The following is a 23,780-nucleotide window of genomic DNA, read 5'->3' on the forward strand; positions in this document are numbered from 1 at the left end:
ATATGTGACCATTCCACAGACCAGAGGATCTGACAAGGAACACAAGCATATAATTTATTAACACAAGCATACAATATGTGACCATTCAACAGACCAGGGTTCTGACAAGGAACACAAGCATACAATATGTGACCATTCCACAGACCAGGGTTCTGACAAGGAACACAAGCATACAATATGTGACCATTCCACAGACCAGAGGATCTGACAAGGAACACAAGCATATAATATATTAACACAAGCATACAATATGTGACCATTCCACAGACCAGGGTTCTGACAAGGAACACAAGCATACAATATGTGACCATTCCACAGACCAGAGGATCTGTCTAGGAACACAAGCATACAATATGTGACCATTCCACAGACCAGAGGATCTGACAAGGAACACAAGCATACAATATGTGACCATTCCACAGACCAGGGTTCTGACAAGTCACACAAGCATACAATATGTGACCATTCCACAGACCAGGGTTCTGACAAGGAACACAAGCATATAATATATTAAAGCTACCATTCCACAGACAAGGGATCTGACAAGGAACACAAGCATATAATATATTAAAGCTAACATTCCATAGACCAGGGTTCTGACAAGGAACACAAGCATACAATATGTGACCATTCCACAGACCAGGGTTCTGACAAGGAACACAAGCATACAATATGTGACCATTCCACAGACCAGTGTTTTGACAAGGAACACAAGCATACAATATGCGACCATTCCACAGACCAGAGGATCTGACAAGGAACACAAGCATACAATATGTGACCATTCCACAGACCAGTGTTTTGACAAGGAACACAAGCATACAATATGTGACCATTCCACAGACCAGGGGATCTGACAAGGAACACAAGCATACAATATGTGACCATTCCACAGTCCAGAGGATCTGACAAGGAACACAAGCATATAATATATTAACACAAGCATACAATATGTGACCATTCAACAGACCAGGGTTCTGACAAGGAACACAAGCATACAATATGTGACCATTCCACAGTCCAGAGGATCTGACAAGGAACACAAGCATATAATATATTAACACATGCATACAATATGTGACCATTCAACAGACCAGGGTTCTGACAAGGAACACAAGCATACAATATGCGACCATTCCACAGATCAGAGATTCTGACAAGGAACACAAGCATACAATATGTGACAATTCCACAGACCAGGGTTCTGACAAGGAACACAAGCATACCATTACTTACGTTACAAATAACCAGCTTCAGAGACAGAGAGAGTAGTGATGTTATTAATTTGACATGGATGTCATAGTAACCGATGATGTACAATGGCCACCAAAACACAGGATGAACTTTCATTGTAGCAATCTCAGTTTTAGGTGATACATAATATTAGATTCCATTGTTCAATTGCAAAGTAGTATATCACATAAACTGGATTAAAAAACATGTTTATCTCCCCTTAATACAATCGAAATCCCAATTCACCATAACATGTAATCAAATAGCACAAGCAACTGGTCCTGAAGACACCCTATGCACACGTACAAGACATGGTCAGACAGGAGGGAAATAAACGCTCATGAATAATCAGACAAGGCAGGACAGATAATTATCAGTCATTATAGAAGAATCCTGAAAATAATGACGCCGCCTGGCAGATGTCTCACCGACAATTATCTAGTCAGCAGATCAGGCTTGCTGCGTGAATGGATTGCATCTGCGCGTCTTGGGAGCTTCGGGGTGACGGAATAAAGACGGGGAATAATTACCAGATTATATACATACACCATATAATAACAGAGTTGTTTCTGCCTGACAGCAATCATTATGCTTGTTATGGGTAATTGCAGGGGTTGCATAATTTTAACAATTGTAGCATTTGGCACTATTATTATAATATTAATGGGGATAGAAGGATAGGATTTAAAGGGCATTTGGACATGGTGTAGTTGAAAACACACTAACATGGCATAGTGAGTGAGGAAATTTGTTGAATACACTCGTTAAAAAATATTCCAGTTTGGCAGCCTGTACTAGTAGTAAATTACCATTGTTTGTAGGGGCAACCATACACTTGGTTGGGGTATGATGACACGCAAACAACCAGCATCAAGTACTGTCAGGATAAGATTTCATTCTATTTTACCACTTGCACAAGGTGCAACCAAGTGATTTAATCAGGCTGCAACACCAAAATATTGGCTGCACCATTTTATCATACACTGTATTTTCAGTTATTTTGAATATTAAATAAATTCAAAGAGAAAATAAACTTGAGAATGTGCTCCAGTATTTTATTTTGAGGAAATCTGTATTAGGCTTTTCACATCTTGATATCCAGAAAACAACATTAAACAGAAGTTTCAAAGTGTCTGCTTGTTGTGATTGTAACCTCATAAGTGACTGTTCTAGTGGTAATTGTAAAGAATTAGTTCTGCAAGTTCACTGCATTCAGACCATTTGTGTATTTCACTTTTTTCATGAACTTTTGTTTCTTTGATTCTAAAAGATTTGCAGCCAATTCTAAAAAATTAAGATTTCCACTTTTATAAAATATATCTGCTGCCATGCACTTTTGGTGGAAAATGTTACCTGCACTGGGTGCAAGCTGGCAATACAAGTTACCTGCACTGATGCAGCTTGGATATATCGATCCCTGAGAGTAACAACCTTCCTCAATGGTGGATGTATTCATATGCATGAGGTATTATCTGAAGATCCTGGTTAGAATTGGTCTAACAGGATCGGGTAGTCAGGTTGGCTGACTTGGTTGATGCATGTCATCGTATCCCAATTGAATAGATCGATGCACATCATGTCGATCAAAGGATTGTCTGGTCCAGACTAAATTATTTACATATATTCTGATCACAGCTAATCACAGCATTAACAAAGAGATCAAGGATGTTGTACCCTACTTTCAAAAGTGGAATTTGGAGTAATCTGCCCCTGGTTGTTTACGATAGGGATGGGATGGGTAACTCGGGTACCTGGGTTGGTACCTGGGTGATATATTGTTCAATGACAAAAATTATCTAGAACTCTATGGTTAAACTACAAGTCACTAATGTTCGCATTTCTTTCTGACTGAGCACCCAGTCCTTCTGATTTTTCATATGTTTGAATAAAGATATAATTTAATTCAACTTCAGTGTATGAGTGACCAGATAGTTTAATACTTGTATCTAAATACATTTTGCCAGGGCTATGCTAAAAATGTTCCCAATCGGACATTTTGAGACATCTCCTGAGACCTACAGTGGGTACCTGGGTTGGTTCGGGTAATAGGGGGTGGGTACCCGGGTAGTAAATTTGGACTCGTCCCAGCCCTAGTTTACAAACACAACAGGCTTGATCATTCAAGAGTGAGTGAGTGAGTGAGTGAGTGAGTGAGTTAGGTTTAACGCCGCTTTTAACAGTATTCCAGTTATATCACAGCGTGTCAGCTTAATGTGGGAGGAAAGCCTGAAGTGATGCAGGTCTCAGACGTTTACCACTTCGGTGAAACCCACGAGCACAGGTATGGTGCTGACAAACCTAGAAACATAATCGGGGCGAACCGGATTCGAACCCACAATCATAGGTTTCTGGCGTGCCCAAGGGACGCAACTCTGCACAGCGAATCGCGGCGCCTTAGACAACTGGGCCACCCGTGCCCCCTGATCATTCAAGAAGTTTTGAGATGGAACAGTTTCTAAAAGGCTGGCTATATCTGTATGAGAGCAAGATGAGGGCCTTTTCTTTATCTTACTTGCATCTTATTTACAAGCCCAGTGCAACTGGATACCTTATTAAAACAGCAAATTCCTCCCATCTTTGAACACTATTCCGGATTCAAGAATGGAGCCAGGCTTATATCAAGATATTGGACAGTGATAAAATTCTGAACATTACAGAGTCCACTTACATTAATTCTAAGGCCTGTTACTTTCTGTTCCACTTATGTGACCCATCGTATTACCTTTTTTTATTGTAAACCTTTAACTCTGTGTTTCAATATAATTTATTGACTATTCATTATTGTGTTTCGTGATTTACTGATTTCACAATTTACTTCTGTTGGAACCGATTTCATTTTTGAAAACCATCTCGTGACACACATAGATAACCCCAACAGCTTCTATCTGATGATGTAATTCATTCCTACTGGTATTCATAGTTTTCTGTGTATGTCTCAGTTGAGGGAAAATAAGTATTCTTGTATTTTCAGGACAGATCAATATCCATAGGCCTCAACTTGGAATATCTTCGTCAGTTTGTGCCACACACAGCATCCGCAGCGCTCATTGGGAGTCTCAATCAATGGCTTGCTTCAGGCATGACAATAACACCTCTAAATTGAGGTAATAACTCCAGTGAGACTATAAGATGGAAAGGACTGTGTTGGTTTGGGGCAGAAACCATACCTTGAGATTGGATGGGGATGGAAAATTGTGCACCATAATCCCCCTTAATATTTCCCCACCCTGTTAAGATCTGGGTCAGGATTGGTCTTCAGCAACCCATGCTTGTCGCAAGAGGCAACTATCGGGATCAGGTGGTCAGGCTCGCTGACTTCATTGATGGATGCCATTGTATCCCAAATGCCTAGATCGATGATCAAGATGTAAATCACTAGATTGCTTGGTTCAGACTCAATTATTTACAAACTGCCCTCATATAGCTGGAATATTGCTGAGAGCAGAGTTAAATAAAAATCAAAAACAAATATTCCTGAACATGTGAGTAAAGATAGTAACCAAAGTAATTCAACTGTGAAAACTTTGTAAACTATGATGTAAACTACTGACTCTTATATTGTAATCTGTATTCCTTTGTTTGTTTTGTTTGTTATTTAACATCATACTAAGCTAAATGATGGTAGAGCATGTAAATAATTGAGTGTGGACCAGACAATTCAGTGCTTGATATGTTTGAGCAACACGGGAACAGTGACCTGCAATCCATCAAGTCACCAAACCTGATCACCCAATCCATGAAGTCACCAAACCTGATCACCCAATCCATCAAGTCACCAAACCTGATCACCCAATCCATCACATCACTAAACCTGATCACCCAATCATCACTTCACCAAACCTGATCACCCAATCCATCACGTCACCAAACCTGATCACCCAATCCATCACGTCACCAAACCTGATCACCCAATCCATCATTTCACCAAACCTGATCACTCTTTCCATCACGTCACCAAACCTGATCACCCAATCCATCACGTCACCAAACCTGATCACCCAATCCATCACGTCACCAAACCTGATCACCCAATCCATCATGTCACCAAACCTGATCACTCTATCCATCACGTCACCAAACCTGATCACCCAATGCATCACGTCACCAAACCTGATCACCCAATCCATCAAGTCCCCAAACCTGATCACCCAATCACTTCTTACAACTAGCATAGGTTGCTGGGGACCTATTCTAAACCAGAATCACCACAAGGTGATTCAGTTTAAAGAAATTATTTCTTAACTCTCCTGTCCTATTATCATTGTCTTAACTGCATAAATCACTTCTCACCAGTGCCTTTAAATATCAAACATATGAACATCGGCCAATCAAAGTTCCTTTTGATATCAAAGACACAAATCTGTAGCAATGGTGGCATCATGATGTCACAATTGAAAAGTGACAAAATTATGAACCTATCGTTAAACTTAAAAGCTCTCTTCCATTTTTACCTTAATTTCAATGTATTTATCCAAATCACAAGTTTTGGTGGTTGTATTATTACTTTACGAGTGAGTGAGTGAGTGAGAGAGTGGGTGGGTGAGTAGGTGGGTGGGTGAGTGAGTGAGTGAGTGAGTGAGTGAGTGAGTGAGTGAGTGGGTGGGGTGTTTGGGTGAGTGAGTGAGTGAGTGAGTGAGTGAGTGAGTGAGTGAGTTGTGTTTGTGTTTCAGGCACACCTCAGCTTTCTGTGTGAGAATTAAGACAATGACCACTTTGTTGAAACACACAAGCATGGGTATGATTCTGATTTTCTAAACTAGCATCACCGGGACTACACCCTCCATCTACATCAGCATCCATGAATCCATTTTGTTTGAGGCTTAATATTACTGGCAAGAAACAATACCCAATAACCAACTGACTACACAAACAGCTTTCCAATGTCACAGCCACAGCTAAAACAGACACAACCACTGAAGCTTTTCATTTTACAGACATTTCACAATATGCCCAGAAGCAGGAGGGAAAGTAGAAATCAAACTTCGGATGAAATTACTTCTAGAACAAAGGTCAAAAACAAGAAAAAGGATTTATAAAACAACCTATTTCAATCAAACACATATATGTTTTTATTAAAGTTAAACTGAAAACCGTGGTTGGATAATCAAAACCTTTCAATAATGGCATTCAGTTTGGAATATTATTAGAGGAAATTGGTTACCTGCTATCACAAAGCATGCTATCAGAAAGGATGGCAACAGTTGAATGTGACACACAATAGCACCATATCAATTAAATCATGCATGATAGCACTTCTGTCAGTAATCCAATGAAATACTACCTCTCATTTTAATAAACTGATTATTGAAGCTTGTAATTGCAAAGTGCATTCTTTCCTTTAAAACTCTTTTTATGGTTTGAGGACACTATAACACTGGAGGCAACGATGGCATGGCCCTGAAAACAAACATACACACCCACTTCCTTCTGAGCTCATTTAGAAGTTGAGTAGAGTAGTAGGGGAGAGTGGGAGGAAGAGGACAGGGGGAAAGAGAATGACACAAGGGAAAGGGAGGTTAGAGAGGAGAGGGGAGAGGAGAGGGGTGAGTGTAGGAAGGATTGAGAGAGAGAGAGAGAGAGAGAGAGAGAGAGAGAGAGAGAGAGAGAGAGAGAGAGAGAGAGAGAGAGAGAGAGAGAGAGAGAGAGAGAGAGAGAGAGAGGAGAAAGGAGGAGGAAGAAGAAAGGAGGAAGGAGAGGAGAGGGCAGAGAGAAAAGAATAGATTGTGTTGTACTCACTGGCTCTGGCACTGGAATACTTCTTGCTTTTGGTTGTGTCAAATTGAAAGGTTTCATCTCTGTGAAAGAAACACATTTCGTCAACACGTGGTTTCACATTGTCACATGATTACATGTACTTTGTGACATGTACTCATAATATCACTACATGTACTTTAATAATCAAACAAAACATAATATCAATCACTGATTGTCTGGTCCCGATTATCTGTCTTAACAACCCTAGACCAGATGTGACTGTTGCCTGACCCACCTGTGGCTGGGGCCACCTTCTTCTTGGGCTTCACCTTGTGGTCCAGCTTGTCCTTCATGCACATCACCATCTCCTGCAGCTCCGGCAGCCACCTGCAACATCAACAACATCAACATGTGTCATCATCGCTAACAGCTCTCACAGCCACCTGACACAGCACACACAGCCATCTGACAGAGTATCAACAGCAATCTGATACAGTATCAACAGCAATCTGACACAGTATCAACAGCAATCTGATACAGTATCAACAGCAATCTGATACAGTATCAACAGCAATCTGATACAGTATCAACAGCAATCTGACACAGTATCAACAGCAATCTGATACAGTATCAACAGCAATCTGACACAGTATCAACAGCAATCTGACACAGTATCAACAGCAATCTGACACAGTATCAACAGCAATCTGACACAGTATCAACAGCAATCTGACAGTATCAACAGCAATCTGACACAGTATCAACAGCAATCTGACACAGTATCAACAGCAATCTGACACAGTATCAACAGCACAGTATCAACAGCAATCTGACACAGTATCAACAGCAATCTGACACAGTATCAACAGCACAGTATCAACAGCAATCTGACACAGTATCAACAGCAATCTGACACAGCATCAACAGCAATCTGATACAGTATCAACAGCAATCTGATACAGCACCCGACAGCCACAAATACAATCTTAAGTTAAACCTGCCACCTTATGGTATGCCTATGGTATGCCTATGGTATGCTTATGGTATGCCTATGGTATTGTAGGTATCTTGCCATCTCATTGTAACATTTGAAAAGTACAGTAAATTACGGTTAGAACGAACTCAAAGGGTTCACTGATTTTTGTTTGTTATAACCATAGGCTTTGATCAAATTCCTTTTAAACCGAGACAGGCCGTAATATTTCACTATCAGGTTTTTCATTGTTTTCTTATTTTTTCTTGTAACTCTTGCATTTAGACGGTTCATAGGTTGCATAAAACACGCCTCCACGGATTTGGTTGAAAATATTAAACCTTGAGCTCAGGAAAACCATTGGGCCTTTTCCCCATTTGCGGTTTAACATTTTCAACCAAAACCACAGAGGTGTGTTTTATCCTATACATATTACACATCACTGACTTCAGTTGTCTGCATGCACTTGGCCTTTCTTTCAACTGCTGTCATCAAATTTGTTAGATAGCGTGACTACAGTATTGTTTCACAATAAGGTGTCCCGATATTTTCTTATTCTTTCTGGTACTTTTTGCATTTAGAAGGTTCAAAAGTTAGATACAACTCAAGCTTGAGAAAATGTTACATTTTCAACCAAGAACTTGGAGTCATATCTTAACTCTAACATCAACATGCACGTCACCATCTCCATCAGACCCCCAACATGCACAACATGCACAGCTGTCCTTACACCAAGGACATGTATGTAGGGGATTCCGGTGTCAGACACTCACCTCTGTATGGGGGACAGGAGATTTGCCTCTACAAAACTCTGTTCATAGAACTTGCCCCACTGATCCTTCACCCATGTCAGTAGGTTCCTCTCATCCAGGAAGAAGTTGAGGAACTGCCATACAAAAAATTAATTAAAAACTGCAACCAACATGGTCTCAGTTCAGGGAAGTGGGTGGCATTCAAGACTACTGAACTTGTATAGCGACATATATGTGTGTGTGTTTGCCAGTCCCAGAAAAATTCTGCGATCTTAAAAATATTCGCAGAAAATCTAACTCACCTCAGAATTGCAGAAAAAACATGGAATTTGCCATTTTTATCAACCACACTAATTTTCATTATTTTCAAGTTTTTCTAACGAATGATGCTCAAACATTTAACCTGTGATTCAAAGATACGAAATGTGATCCTGCAATAAAATGACATTTGAAACATTTTTAACATTTTTGTGGTATTATAATATCAGTGACACTATGCATATTTATTTGCATAATCAATGTCTTAATCAATAACTGTTTAAAATTACAGTTTGTGGAATCATTTCGTTTCGGATTTGGATGAGAGTTTTCGAAAAGTGACTGAGGTTGTATTAATGTTTTATTGGGAATTATTTATATTCTTACCACAGAATTTTGTAATTTTCGACACAGAATTTTGGTAATTTTACTGCAGAATGATGATAACTTAACTGCAGAATTCGTCTGGGACTGGCTTGTACTTGTCCAGACTCATTACAATTCTAAGAGCTAGTTCAATCAGAGAAGCCATACTGCAGTTTTAACACGAATACCCTACTCAGACAAAGTGTACTGGCATTACTGACTCCATGCCAAGCACTCCTTGTTTCATTCCCCTAATTCCAAGAGACCGCCTCCGTGGTCTAGTGGTAGAGCGTCCTCCCGTAGAGCGGAAGGTCCGGGGTTCGATCCCCAGCCGTGTCATACCAAAAGACGTTAAAAGATGGTACTTGTTGTTACCCTGTCAGGCGCTCGGCATTAAAGGGCTAAAACAAGGACTGGTCGGCTCGGAGTCGGTATACTGTGTCTGAGTGGGGTATCCATGTTAAACTGCGGCATGATATCTCAGTGTGCTAGCACTATAAATCGGCATTAGTCCGGACTAGTACAAGCAGCCACACACACACATACACGTGCATGCACGTCGCTATATAAGCGCAATAATCTTGGACGCGACGTTAAACCCAATTTCACCTCACCTTAATTCCAAGCACCAGGCATTGTAACCTGTTGAATAACTCAAGACTGATAATTTCCACAAATCTGGTTTGAGTTTTGATTTTATACCACTCTCTTCACACATTTGAATCAAATACAATTAAACTTTATTGAATACGATGACATCCATCAACCAAGTCACTGAGTCTGACCACCTGATCCATTAAGTCACCTCTAACGACAAGCATAGATTCCTGGGGACCTATTCTAACCCAGGACCCCAATGGGGGCCTACTCCATGAACTTACCAAACACAGGTCTTTGAAAGGCATTAGCCTAGCTGGCTTCAATTTGCCTCTTGCAATGTCCATTCTTACACCCATCAGTGCTAATTATACACCAACCCACCCCCATTTGCCCAGTGTCCATTACCAATTACTTAAGTGTTTGCTTCCATAGTCTAATGCCAATCACCTATCAGCGCCAATCATCGGTTGGCTTCCTTTGTTATTTTCCACCTTTTGTTATCTTATTCATTTTGTTGTCCTTACATGTACATATATATATGCTCTCTGCCTCATGGCATTCATTCACCTGATGAACATGATGAAGGAGTAAGCATATACAGTCAAGTCTCGTTAATCCGACACTCGTTAATCCGACAATCAGCTTTATCCGACACTAATGATGGGAACCGATAAAATCAGTTCTATTTAGACCTGTTAATCCGACAGTCTCGCACTCCGACTCCGACACACCTAATTTGCAACGGATTACCGAAATCACTCATTAATCAGTCTCGTTAATCTGACAAAGTGATCAGCGTACTCCATGGTCATCTGCCCACGAGTACACAGCCCGTGTTTTGATGCAAGACGAGTCGGCTGGTAGCTGCATATTACAACGGCTGCAGTGATAAAATTGCTTAACAATAAACAATTAATGCTTTAAATGAAGAAAACAAGATTAATTGCATGCTTAGATGACCGACCAATGAAATGACTTTACGGTCTCTTGTGTTTGTATCATTTTCGATCACGAACGTTGATACTACTAAATCTCTTTTATCCGACATACTCTTTAATCCGACATAATCATGGGTAACCAACAATGTCGGCTTAACGGTACTTGACTGTACTCCGAAACTTGTGTTCCTCATAATAAAGAAGTTGACATCCATATATCCTCTTCCTTACCTTATACAGTTTGCTGGCACTCTGGGACTGCACAAATTTTCTCAGGTGGGGTAATCCAAGTTCATCCAAGCGAAACAAAATCATGTAGCATATCACTGGAAGAGAAAGCACAGAGAATAAGCATGAAAGACTCATATCCCCATCAATATGACATGTCTGTAGTGGGCAAGGCAAGAAATATTGTACGGCTTTCAAGATTTCTCCAGAAACGAGCACTACTGCTTAAGTCAAAGTCATGCTATGGAAACTTGAAAAATAAACATTTCAAAAATCCCAAAATATCAAAAGGCACCAGTTCACCACTAGACCTATCTATGTGCCAAGTTTGGAAAGATATCGCTCTTGATTTTTTATTTCTGCTCCAGAAACAAAATGTGACAGATGGATGGATGGACAGCACCCCTTCCTATATCCCTCTTCCAGTTCGTGGCGGGGGATAATTAAACATTATCAAGCTTCTCTGTTGATGAAGCAGCTTACACATTTCTCTAATAGTGTTAATCTGCTAAAATCATGGTAATAACCACACACGGATGTTGCTTTGTTACTATGCCAAAATGATGAGGTTAATTACTTACTGCAGCAGCAACTTGCCTTACTGATGAGGCTAGCTAAATATTGCTGTCCAGGCATAAATTTCCCCATCTGATGAGGCTAACTGCATATCGACGTTGCAGTATATGTCTACCTTAATGATAATAGTGAGTGAGTTGGGTTTAACGCCGCTTTGACAGTATTCCAGTCATATCGTGGCGTGTCAGCTTAATGTGGGAGGAAAGCCCGAAGTGATGGAGGTTTCAGATGTTTACCACTTCAGTGAAACCCACGAGCACAGGTATGGTGCTGACAAACCTAGAAACATAATCGGGGCGAACCAGGATTCGAACCCACAATCATAGGTTTCTGGCATGCCCAAGGGATGCAATTCTGCACAGCGAATTGCGACGACTGGGCCACCCGTGCCCCCTTAATGATAAGACACAAAAATATTGCTGTTGTTGTAATACCTTGCCATCCCGGAACCCACTATCAATCAAATATATTGCAAGTGATTCTGTGGCATTTGATTAACAAACCAAGAGAGTTTGTTTTGTTTCCATAATTAAAAAAATTCCATAGGCCACGCCCACTAAGAAACTAAGTTTACTGATTGGCTGATAATAGAATGGGTGGAGCTTGTGTTGCACCATTGCACTGAACATGCTGAACGATGTCACCAATTTCATACTGGCTGTCTACAGTATTAATAATTAAACTAGCAGTCTGTGGAGTTATTAATGTTGACTTCAATATTTTTTTGCACCTATGGAGTTTATATACAAACATGAAACCAGAGTGCACATCAGCAGATTTACAGTGTGCACATCAGCGGATTTACAGTGTGCACATCAGCAGATTTACAGTGTGCACATCAGCATATTTACAGTGTGCACATCAGCAGATTTACAGTGTGCACATCAGATTTTATCTCCATAAATGCCATGAATATCACTGAAAGTCTTAAACAGATGCTTGACCAAACAAAATAGCCAAACCAGGAAACCTAATTTAAAGACTAGTCTGGGTCAGTACCAGAAGTCATTGTACTGTGTTCATCTCCTCTACCATCAATCACACTCTCAGAAATTATACAGTTCCATTGAAGTCCTCAAGTAGTGAGAACAAGAGTTTTTGACAGACAACAGGGTTTCATTATTAATTCTCTACAACATTTGGACTGTCAGTGGCACAAAAACCAAGAGAAATGATTGCAAAAATATAGGAAAATGTATTATCGTGTCTTCTTCTTTCAGTTGTTTGTTATTGTTAAACAATCTGGTTAATTTACAGGTTGACATGGCAACCAGTGTGAAAATTGTTAGATGGTGAGATGGTTCGATATCGTGTGTTTGCTTGTAACAGTTGTTGAGGATATCTGGGTTTGATTACAATGATCCAACGGTGCTACACTTCCAATGTGTTCTGTCCAGAGCGTGGTAGGGGATATCTTTGTGTTATCTCTGTATTAGATTTATTGTACAGGCCTGCTTGTGTTTGGTCTGGTGGATAAACGTCAGAGGCCAATGCAGAGGGGTGGGGTGGGTTGTGGTTCTGTATTAGATTTATTGTAAAGGCCTGCTTGTGTTTGGTCTGTTGGATAAACGTCAGAGGCCAATGCAGAGGGGTGGGGTGGGTTGTGGTTCTGTATTAGATTTATTGTAAAGGCCTGCTTGTGTTTGGTCTGTTTGATAAACGTCAGAGGCCAATGCAGAGGGGTGGGGTGGGTTGTGGTTCTATATTAGATTTATTGTAAAGGTCTGCTTGTGTTTGGTCTGTTTGATAAACGTCAGAGGCCAATGCAGAGGGTTGGGGTGGGTTGTGGTTCTGTATTAGATTTATTGTAAAGGTCTGCTTGTGTTTGGTCTGTTTGATAAACGTCAGAGGCCAATGCAGAGGGGTGGGGTGGGTTGTGGTTCTGTATTAGATTTATTGTACAGGCCTGCTTGTGTTTTGTCTGTTTGATAAACGTCAGAGGCCAATGCAGAGGGGTGGGGTGGGTTGTGGTTCGGTATTAGATTTATTGTACGGGTTTGCTTGTGTTTGGTCTGTTGGATAAACGTCAGAGACAAATGCAGAGGGGTGGGAGACAGACAGACAGACACACACACACACTCTGACACACACACAGACACTCTGACACACACACAGACACTCTGACACAGACACTCTGACACACACACACACACACACACACACACACACACACACACTGACACACACACTATCAGTGACACACACACAGACAGACACTCTGACAGACACTCACACACACACACACACACACACACACACACACACACACACACTTTGCACTTTGATAAAAATGTAACAAAAATACAAGTCGATCATAGTGTCATCCTTGTTTTAAGGATAAGACTTTCAAATTATTGTGAGAAGAAAAAATATTATTTCCTCCCTTTTTTCTTGTTCGTAGTTTCATGTCATTTTTTATTTGAAGAGCCTTTCTCAACATCACGTTTCCATCGGGCAAAGCTTTATCAAAACACATTAGACATGCACAGTGTATTGCCCTCTTGACAAGTTAATGCGCATTCTGAGATATGACCCTGTACATCTTCTTTGTTCTACGACCATTAACCCATTTAATCTTAATCTAAACAGAAATACAATTACTTAGAGGGCCATGGTATGTGGACTGTCAGTAAGAGGGGGTTGGTGTCAGGAGGGCGGGGTTGTTATGCATGTGTGGAATCCAGAGTTGGGGCATGGACCTTCACCTGTACAAGTATTGTAAACCTGACAGGTGACAGGTGGCCTCCAAGGTCGCCCAGGTCACACTACAACATGTATATGTCCCATGACTCGGTGTGAGGCTTACAGGTCTCGTCTCGACAACAGTACACACACCCAAATGCATAAATATGTTCATTTGTTTTGTTTGTTGTTTAAACCCACACTCTGCAATACTCCAGCTACTGAAGCGGTCAGTTAATAATCGAGCCTGGACCAGACAATCCAGTGATTGACATCAAGAGCATCGACCTACGGAATTGGGATGCAATGACATGCATCAAACAAGTCCACGAGTCTGACCACCGGATTCCATTTGTTGCCTCTTACGACAAGCATGGGTTGCTAAAGACCAATTCTGACCCAGATCTTCATGGGGCCATAAACAATATCAACAAGGCACCAAGAGTGGAGGACCTCACTGTTTCTTGCTTCTGATATCTTTATATAAAGAAAACAGGTCAAGAAACGAAGAATCTTGATTGGCTTTTACTGCAAAGGAGAAAAATGCCTATTTGAAACATTCAAACATAATATTGTTTCAAAAAAAGAGTTCTGACTACCCATCATGGAACTACTTGTTTAGACAGACCAGGTGAGAGAGGATGAGGATGAGGATTACAGTACTTTCAGCTGTATCACAGAGTGTGGGCTTAGTGTGGGAGGAAATGCCAGCGTGGCACAGGTCATTGATATTTCAGGGTTTAATCTAGGATTCTAAACTTAACGCCTTGGCACGCAAAATGGGAATAAATAATTATTTTGTCCAAATGACAGTAAACTATGTTTAAAACAAACATGCTTATCATTGTTAGAAACTAACATTTTTAGCCCACTAGTCCTTATGATGATAACATATAGCAAAACCCTTAAAAATAGCAAATTTCTACCAGTCCTTATGATACCTTAATTATTGAGTAGATTGGCAAAGACTACAGGACTAGTGCCAGTTTCTAACGCTGTTTATCGCCATTTCCTCTAAGCTCCGAAAATATTAACATGCCATGTGCTGTGCATGACTTCCAGGCTTTGACCTTAATCTATACAATATCCAACAATTTTCAATAATTTGATTTATGGACTGAACAACTAACAGTGCAACAGGACTACTGTATTAAACTGGCAATGAATCATGCAACTATGTTTCAAAGTAAGCTCAAACGATCACCTTGGCCTTCCATGGACATGCAACCCACATTTCATGTAGGATATATAAAGATATGTGCACATATACACATAAAGTTCCAAGCATGTAACAGAAACTGACAATGATATTACCATGTTTCCCCAAAACCTGAATGCTGACCTTGACCTTTGATTAATCTTAATCAAAACCTATTACAAAAGAATCCTGTTTGGCATTTACAGAAAATGCATTCCAACTTTAATCATAAATGCAGGAATAGTTTTTTGAGATTATAACCCCACAGGAAAAACATGAAGAACACATATTTCTGATATTTGCACATTGTCACTTTATAGTTAATAGTTATCCTAGGCATTTGATTGGCTGACTGTGAACCCTGACCTTCATAGGACTACTTTTACTACCTACTAGTACTAGGGAGGGCAGATGGAGAGAGAGAGAGAGAGAGAGCGGGAGAGAGAGAGAGGGAGAGAGAGAGAGAAGCGAGGGGGAGGGGGAGAGAGAGAGAGATGGAAAAGCGAGAGGGAGAGGGAGGGGGAGAGAGAGAAAGAGAGAGAAATGGAATAGCGAGAGGGAGAGGGAGGGAGGGGAGAGAGAGAGAGAGAGAGAGAGAGAGAGAGAGGGAGGGAGATGGAATAGCGAGAGGGAGAGGGAGAGAGAGAGAGAGAGAGATGGAAAAGCGAGAGGGAGAGGGAGGGGGGGGAGAGAGAGAGAGAGAGAGAGAGAGAGAGAGAGAGAGAGAGAGAGTGAGAGAGAGAGAGAGATGGAATAGCGAGAAGGAGAGGGAGGGGAAGAGAGAGAGAGAGAGAGAGAGAGAGGGGAAGGGGGGAAAAGGAGAGAGAGGGAAAAGGAGGGAAAAGGAGAGGGGGAGGAAGAGGGAGGGGGAGAGGGGAAAGGAGGGAAAAGGAGAGGGAGGGGGAGAGGGAGGGGGAGAGGGAAAAGGAGAAAGAGAGGGAAAAGGAGAAAGAGAGGGAAAAGGAGAGAGAGAGGAGAGGGAGAGGGAGGGAAGAGAGAGAGAGAGAGAGAGAGAGGGGGGGAAGGGGGAAAAGGATGAGAGAGGAGAGGGGGAGGAAGAGGAGAGGGAGAGGGAGAGGGAAAAGGAGAGATAGCGGGAGAGGGAGGGAGGGGAGGGGAAGAGGGGGTAGGAGAGGGGGAGGGAGGAAGGAGAGAGAGAGAGAGAGAGAGAGAGAGAGAGAGAGAGAGAGAGAGAGAGAGAGAGGTGGAAAAGCAAGAGGGAGGGGGAAAAGGAGGAGATATAAAAGAAGGGGGAAAAGGAAGAGATATAAAAGGAGAGGGAGGGGAGAGGGAGGGGAAGAGGGAAAAGGAGAGAGAGGGGGAGGGAGGGAGGGGAGAGGGAAAATGAGAAGGAGACTACTTGAATTTCTTTGCTTTAATTGTCTCTTCAAATAAACGTTTACTAAATCACTTTTAATAATCTTGTTTTGAGCTCAGCGACTGCGATAATACTCACATAATTCTGGCATCACATCCTGACACAACAAGTATAAAGACATGCACTTGTACGAAAGACGACACTTAAAACGTTATCCTTGACCCAAAATGTGACAGCTTAAAACACAATAACCATGTTATAGGGCCTTCATCCGTTGGGGATAAATGGGTCACGTGTACGCTCACTGTGCATTATGTAACTACTTGACTGTTTGAAAACACACATGACATATTATTATCATAAGTTATTGGTATTTATAAGATCAACAATTGTTATCATCCCAATTGCTGACTTGTAGGGGATTATAAAGAGCCAATAGCAGGTGTATGTCTTGTCAGCTTGTCATTTCAATGACAGTTTGATAAATAACCAACGATCTATGAGGGGGAGCACTACTTAACTCTATAAAGGCTGTAACTTGAGAACCAACGTTTTCTTAAATGAATAGTATATACCATATTCAACGTAATAAGCACCCAGGGCACTCTCAAAATTAGAAATCGGGGGTTATTAGAATATTATTTTCGTGAAAAAAAAACATTTGAAAGGTTAATTTCGTGGTTTATGCAGACAGCCTGAAATGTTTATATACGACAGATATATTTTTCCAGAATTTAATTGCCCATAATTAAGAGTGCAGATAACACACGGGTGCGTATTATACGAGAATAAATAAATCTTGTGTACATTGATTAATTGGAAGGGGTGGTAATTGGGATTGTTCACTAGGCAATATATAAGCAAATATCGCCATGGGCGCTTATTAGAGCGCGGCGCTTATTACGTCGAATATGGTATATTACAATATTTTGATGAAGACAATACTAAGAAAACAAACCTTGATAATGTTATATCTAGACTTTAGACTATTAGACTTTGGAGAAATCTACGAGCATGGGTATGGTGCTGACAAACCTGGAAACCAAACTGGCACGAACTGGGATTGGAATCGATAATAGGTTTCTGGCATGCCCAAGGGACACAACTGTGGAGGGAATTGCCGGGCCCCCAAATGTTACATGATTGTTGCTGTTTTTGTGTGTTGTTTAACGCCTCACTCAGTAATATTTCAGCTGTATGGCACAGCCTGTAAATAATCAAGTCTGGACCAGACAATCCAGTGATTGACATCATGAGCATCAATATGAGCAGTTGGGATATGATGACATGCATCAACCAAGACAGCGAGTCTGACCACCTGATCCCATTTATCACCTCCTACAAGCAAGGTCGCCTGTTAGCGCAAGCATGGGTTGCTGAAGACCTATTCTAAAATGTCAGTACAGAGAAGGTTGTTTTATAGCACAGTATACACTATCAAGGGTCTGTCAGATTTTGTTTAAGTATTCAAAACCAGCAAACAGCCAGTCAAACACACTGACACAGCCCAAAGCCCGTTTTAATCATCTCTCATGAGTGAAGGGGTACAGGGGACTTCGTCTGAAACCTTGACAACATTTATCGTCCTCTTGACAACAAACTTGCTAAATATTCTGAGACATGCGATAAGTCTTTTTGAAATATTAATGTCACACAGTATAACCCTCAGAGATCGAGGTAGTATATCATAACCAGATTCTATTTTAATACTGTCTGTTTACAACAGTGTGAGATAGTACCAGGTAGAGGTCAAGGTGAGACTCATTGTGCCATGGTGTGTACCAACAACGACCCTGTCTACGTGATGACAGCCACATTGATATATGCCACGGGACAATACCCAAGGTCCAACTTTGTAAATGTCCTTGACAAAAAATAATCTTGAATAATGACAAGATGTAAAGTATGGTTATTTATTCGGATTGCATTCAATCAGTTATCAAAGCGACACTGAGAACTAGTACAATTCAACATGCTGTTGGAAGAAAAAAATCTTCTCACTTACCTGTACTGACAGTTGCTATGTGCCTGACTTGCTGTCTTGTATATTATTTGTTAAAATGTTTACTTTTTTGTATACATTCTATAACCAAGAGTTCCCTAAGGTCAAACTTGGTACACAGTAGTCCTTGCAACAGTTCTAAGGAAGCTATGGATTGGTACAATCTCATTAAAATCAGATCTTAGTTCTCGCTACCGCTAAAAAATTGTTTAGCGGTAGCGAGAACTAAGATCTGATTTTAATGAGATTGTGGATTGGTATGTCAGCTCTGTTAGACTTGTTAAGCCAAAATGTGTTTGTATTTAGTCTGTAATTAAGACTGCAATGCATTATGAGTAAAACAATGTCTGATGTGAGCGTGTTGTACAATATGTTTTACTGGGTCAGTCTACACATATTATAGAAGAAATTTAGTGTCCAAACATAATTATGCCTTACGTATAAACAAAACAAATAAAACTAAGTATCAACCAGACAAAAAGTGAGCAGGGTTCACTAATACCTAGGACCTCAACCCTAACATATTTCTAATTTCAAGACATGAAAAAAGCAAATCCACTTATTGAAATCAAAATTTGCACTGCATCTCTCCTATTGGTATAGAAACTGTAACTATAAAGTTGTTTTCTCAATATAGGTCGCATAAATGTTTCAGTACGAAATTTGGAGTAAAAAAAAAGGAAAATGGCTGTCATTTTTAAGAAAAGTCAAATATTGAAAAAAACCTTTGCACTGCACCTCTCCTATTGTTATAGAAAGTGTACCCCCAAATGGAAAGAATCCATGAAGTTGTTTTCAAGCTATAGGTCACAAAAATGTTGAAGTTTAAAAAAAATACAAGTTCACAATACGAAAAACATCATATTTTTGTCAGAAAATACACATATGATTATCTAACTTTGCACTGCACCACTTTTATTAGTATCAGCGTTAGAAATTCGCACTTGTCCTGTAGTCCTTGCCAAACTGTCCAGTAGTATCATAATGACTAGTAGAAATTTGCCATCTTTAAGGGTTTTGCTATATGTTATCATTATAAGTACTAGTGGACTAAAAATGACAGTTTCTATTGCTGAGTATGGAAACTGTTCCCTAAATTTGAAAAGAATCTATGAAGAAGTTTTCATGTTATATGTCACACAAATGTTAGCACGGTTACCAAAAAACATTTTTTTAAGTAAAACAATGAAAAAAACTGTATTTTTTTCTGAAAATCCAAATATTGAAATAAAACTTTGCAGTGCAATTGGAATAAAAAAGTTCACCAATATTCACAAAGAACCTATGACCTAGATTTAGAAGAGTTCAGACCGCCTCCGTGGTCTAGTGGTAGACCGTCCGTCCGGAGAGCGGAAGGTCCGGGGTTTGATCCCAGGACGCGTCATACCAAAAGACGTTAAAAGATGGTACTTGTTGTTACCCTGTCTAGTGCTTGGCATTAAGGGGCTAAAACAAGGACTGGTCGGCTCGGAGTCAGTATACTGTGTCTGAGTGGGGTATTAATGTTAAACTGGGGCATGGTATCTCAGTGGGCTAGCACTATTAATCGGCATCAGTCCGGACTAGTACAAGCAGCCACACACACAAACACACGTGCATGCACGTCGCTATATAAATGCAATAATCTTGGATGCGACGTTAAACCCCATTTCACCTCACCTAACCTAGAAGAGTTCAACACTTTCTAGGACATCAAAAATATCTTTGCTCTTTTTACATATTGGGCGCAACAAACCCAGCATTGTTCAGTTGTAAATTTGTAAACAATAACTCAAACTTTGTTGATAATGCATTACACATCTTATCGCTTTATCACACTGATAATCATGTTACACACGTCTTGGCCTAGTAGATAATGTGAGTTGTGATGGCTGTCACGCAGTCATTCCTCTCTGAGTGGGGGACAGGATCAGGTTGTCACGTAATGACGCTGGAAACACATACCCGAATTACTTGTGTTATCTAACAAGACCAAGGTCTGCTATATTCCCACGTATGACCTACATCCCCACGATGACATGTCTATATCTCACTTCTCGGGGAATGGGAAAAAGATCCCTCGGTATGACATTCATTTCCTGCCTTATGTGAAGATGCGTCATTTAAGAGTGTTTTCAAACAAATTTATGACTCAATAACACTATCATAAAAGAGAGTTGGTCAAAATATATAGTTTAATGTAAATTGAAGATACAATACCTCTTTGTGTAAATCACAATTAAATGCTTTTCAGAACCGTAGAAAAACGAAAAATCCCTGAGAAGGATGTTTCCTACGAGTTTGAGTCACTGTCATTGCAAGTTGTATGGTAAAATACGAAGTCCATGAAAAAAATAAGCATATTTGTTGCTGCATTCAACAATTTACTGAGTAAAATTTGAAAACCCATTTGTGTTGGTTTTGCTGACTTTTCTTGTCCAGACTTGTTTATTTACAGAAGACTTACCAACAAACAAACAAACAAAATGACCTACCCCGTCAGTCTGTGACAAACACTTTTGAGTCTAGTAGACTCATCTTGGATCTTAGCCTAATCTTTTGTACATTTTGGGGTGATCATATGGACCTTTATTTGTTTCCACCCTTGCCGAACTAGGCTGAAATTTTAGAGTTATAATTTGGCTGGACTAACGAGTCTATGCATAATCCAATAAAAATCGTGAAATTAAACTGACAATCGGTTCATAGACAGTTTGGGGACTGCAGTGTAGATTTCGCTCGATAGTAGGATTTGCAGAGCATCTGTACCTTCAACTGGGCGTCGATAGATATTTTCCAAATCTTTTCATGTTTTTAATGAAGGTGCTCAAGTGATTTGATGCACTTTGCGAGGTAAGACCCACTTTATTACAATAAAAGTCTTGATTATTGATCAGATTGTCTTGACTGGGCGTCACCATTTTGTTTGAAGCAAATGCAAGTGATATGAAAGATGGATCTGATTGGTCAATAGGAGTAACATGGAAGGGACATAACTCGTAAATGCCAGTGGTGGCGCTACGATCAAACCCAGAAATTCCAGCCTAGCTCGGCAAGGGTGAAAACTGGACTTATAATTTCATTAACTCCCTTGCCTTGGGAAGATGAGGTAACTAGGCCAAAAACAATTTTACTAGACCCCGGCTTCGAACTTTGCAGAAATCGCAGACTGCTTATTAAACAAACAGGAAATTACACTGAGCAGGGCTGTGTGGAGCTTGGAGGAATTGGTGCAGTCACATGGGAATCTGTGACATCCTGATTGGTGGCAATGAATGAGAGTGTCTCAATGTCAAGGACACTCTTGATAAAAAGGTTATTTATAGGGGGTCCATTGTGTAGAATTTGTCCTGAAGCCTATGCCGTGGTACACTCTGCAGTTAGAATTATATGCAGCCAACAGTTATATATTCTTGGCACGCATTTTGAGATGTTATCCTTGTGATGTCATTCCCCTTTTATCGGGATAAAGGGGTAGTGACACACTGATACAAGCAATGAAGAAGTTGTCATCCACAACTAGTGGCATGTCTTTTTGTTCTTCCATATTCTGAATACCCATCCAAGACATACAGTACATATAAGTTGAAAAATATCCATTTGTAAGATATTTATGAGGTTCCAAGGTTTTCTGCTGCAGATTTTTTTAATCCAAAAGTTTTCCAGACGTGCCTGGCAAGGACTCTCTTAAAATACTGGTTACATACATAAAACACTGGTTAATCCAAACATGACAAACAAGGCTCTACATCCAGCAGTAGAAACTAACAGTCTCAGTAATAGTCTTTATAAATAACATACAGCAAAACCCTTAAAAATGGCAAATTTCTCCTAGTCCTTATGATAACTTAACAATTGGGCAGTTTGGCAAGGACTACAGGACTGGTGCCAATTTCTAACGCTGTAAGTCTTTGATATGCATATCACCAAAAACATTATGATGATAGCATGATATCAGTTGACAAGTAACTTAAACCACAATATATTTTATGAGAGTGAGGTTGTGCCACTTAGACAACTTTTCAAACTGAGTAAACAATAAACAAGACAATGTTGGGAGACTTGCTGATTATTTAGTTCTGCCTGGCTGAGCCTGACACTGTAGGTTTGTTTACATGGTGTACTCCTGGCTTCATGTGTTTCCGCACAACAACAGTGTATGCGAGATACGCTAAGATAAATACTGGGATACATTCAAATATTCTGTTCATTGTATAATCACTAAAACAAGACCAAGGTTTTTCAATTGAGTTTTGTAGACTGGCCTTTTGATATAAATCTAATGTTGATTTTTGGATTGTAAAAGTCACAATTTATTCACATAAAAATTCCATGATGTGAATTAAACCTGCAACCTCACATGTTTAGTTTTGTAAACCACTGTTTTCCAACTGAGCCACCGGGGCAGATGATGACAGGCTGTTCAATTTTACGTCATGACTTCAGTTGTGTACATGCTGCACATGGTCTTTCTCTTGCACATTTTCAACAAATTCCTTTTATAATGCAATGCACTGTATTGTTTCACTATACAATATCCCCATGTCTTCTTATTCTTTCTTGTATTTCTTGCTGTTAGACGGTTTATAAGACGTCTCGACTGATAATGTAAGCCCAGGATGCATCACCAATATCCCTCTGCTTACTTTCTCAGTCAAGACCTCAGGGTCAGTATTTATCCCTTACTTAAACCACCATGCACTTACAAAAACAATACTTCCAGACATTGTCCTTAACCAAGACAATAGTTACCTATTCTAACCTGGATCTTCTGTTTCAAAATAACCTCAGAGATGACCTTGAACTTTGATAGACATTGCAGCACCATTAGATGTGGTAGGATTTGTAAAGATACAAGCAAACATAAAGTTTCATGCCTGTAGAGGTAGCCATGCCTCAGAAACAATGTTCTACAAAAAGCTACACTGACCTTGACCTTTGTCTTATTTTGACCTATAGTATACCTTTCCAAAGCAGTGCCCA

The 23,780-nt window shown here is 40.2% G+C and overlaps 1 protein-coding gene across 1 annotated transcript in view; it reads right to left on the reverse strand.

The window, feature by feature from the left end:
• LOC139452501 (cilia- and flagella-associated protein 99-like) overlaps positions 1–23,780 on the reverse strand; it is a 43,325-nt gene that overhangs the window by 12,590 nt on the left and 6,955 nt on the right. Inside the window, exons 4-7 of the mRNA XM_071234002.1 lie at positions 11,046–11,140; positions 8,674–8,786; positions 7,223–7,314; positions 6,970–7,028 (exon numbers count right to left, since the gene is read on the reverse strand). Coding sequence (XP_071090103.1) covers positions 6,970–7,028; positions 7,223–7,314; positions 8,674–8,786; positions 11,046–11,140 — 359 coding nt within the window. The remainder of the gene's footprint in view (positions 1–6,969; positions 7,029–7,222; positions 7,315–8,673; positions 8,787–11,045; positions 11,141–23,780) is intronic.

The sequence above is a fragment of the Haliotis cracherodii genome, unplaced genomic scaffold (genome assembly GCF_022045235.1).
Source record: "Haliotis cracherodii isolate W230 unplaced genomic scaffold, xgHalCrac1.p SCAF_9, whole genome shotgun sequence".
In the NCBI taxonomy this organism is placed as follows: domain Eukaryota; kingdom Metazoa; phylum Mollusca; class Gastropoda; order Lepetellida; family Haliotidae; genus Haliotis; species Haliotis cracherodii.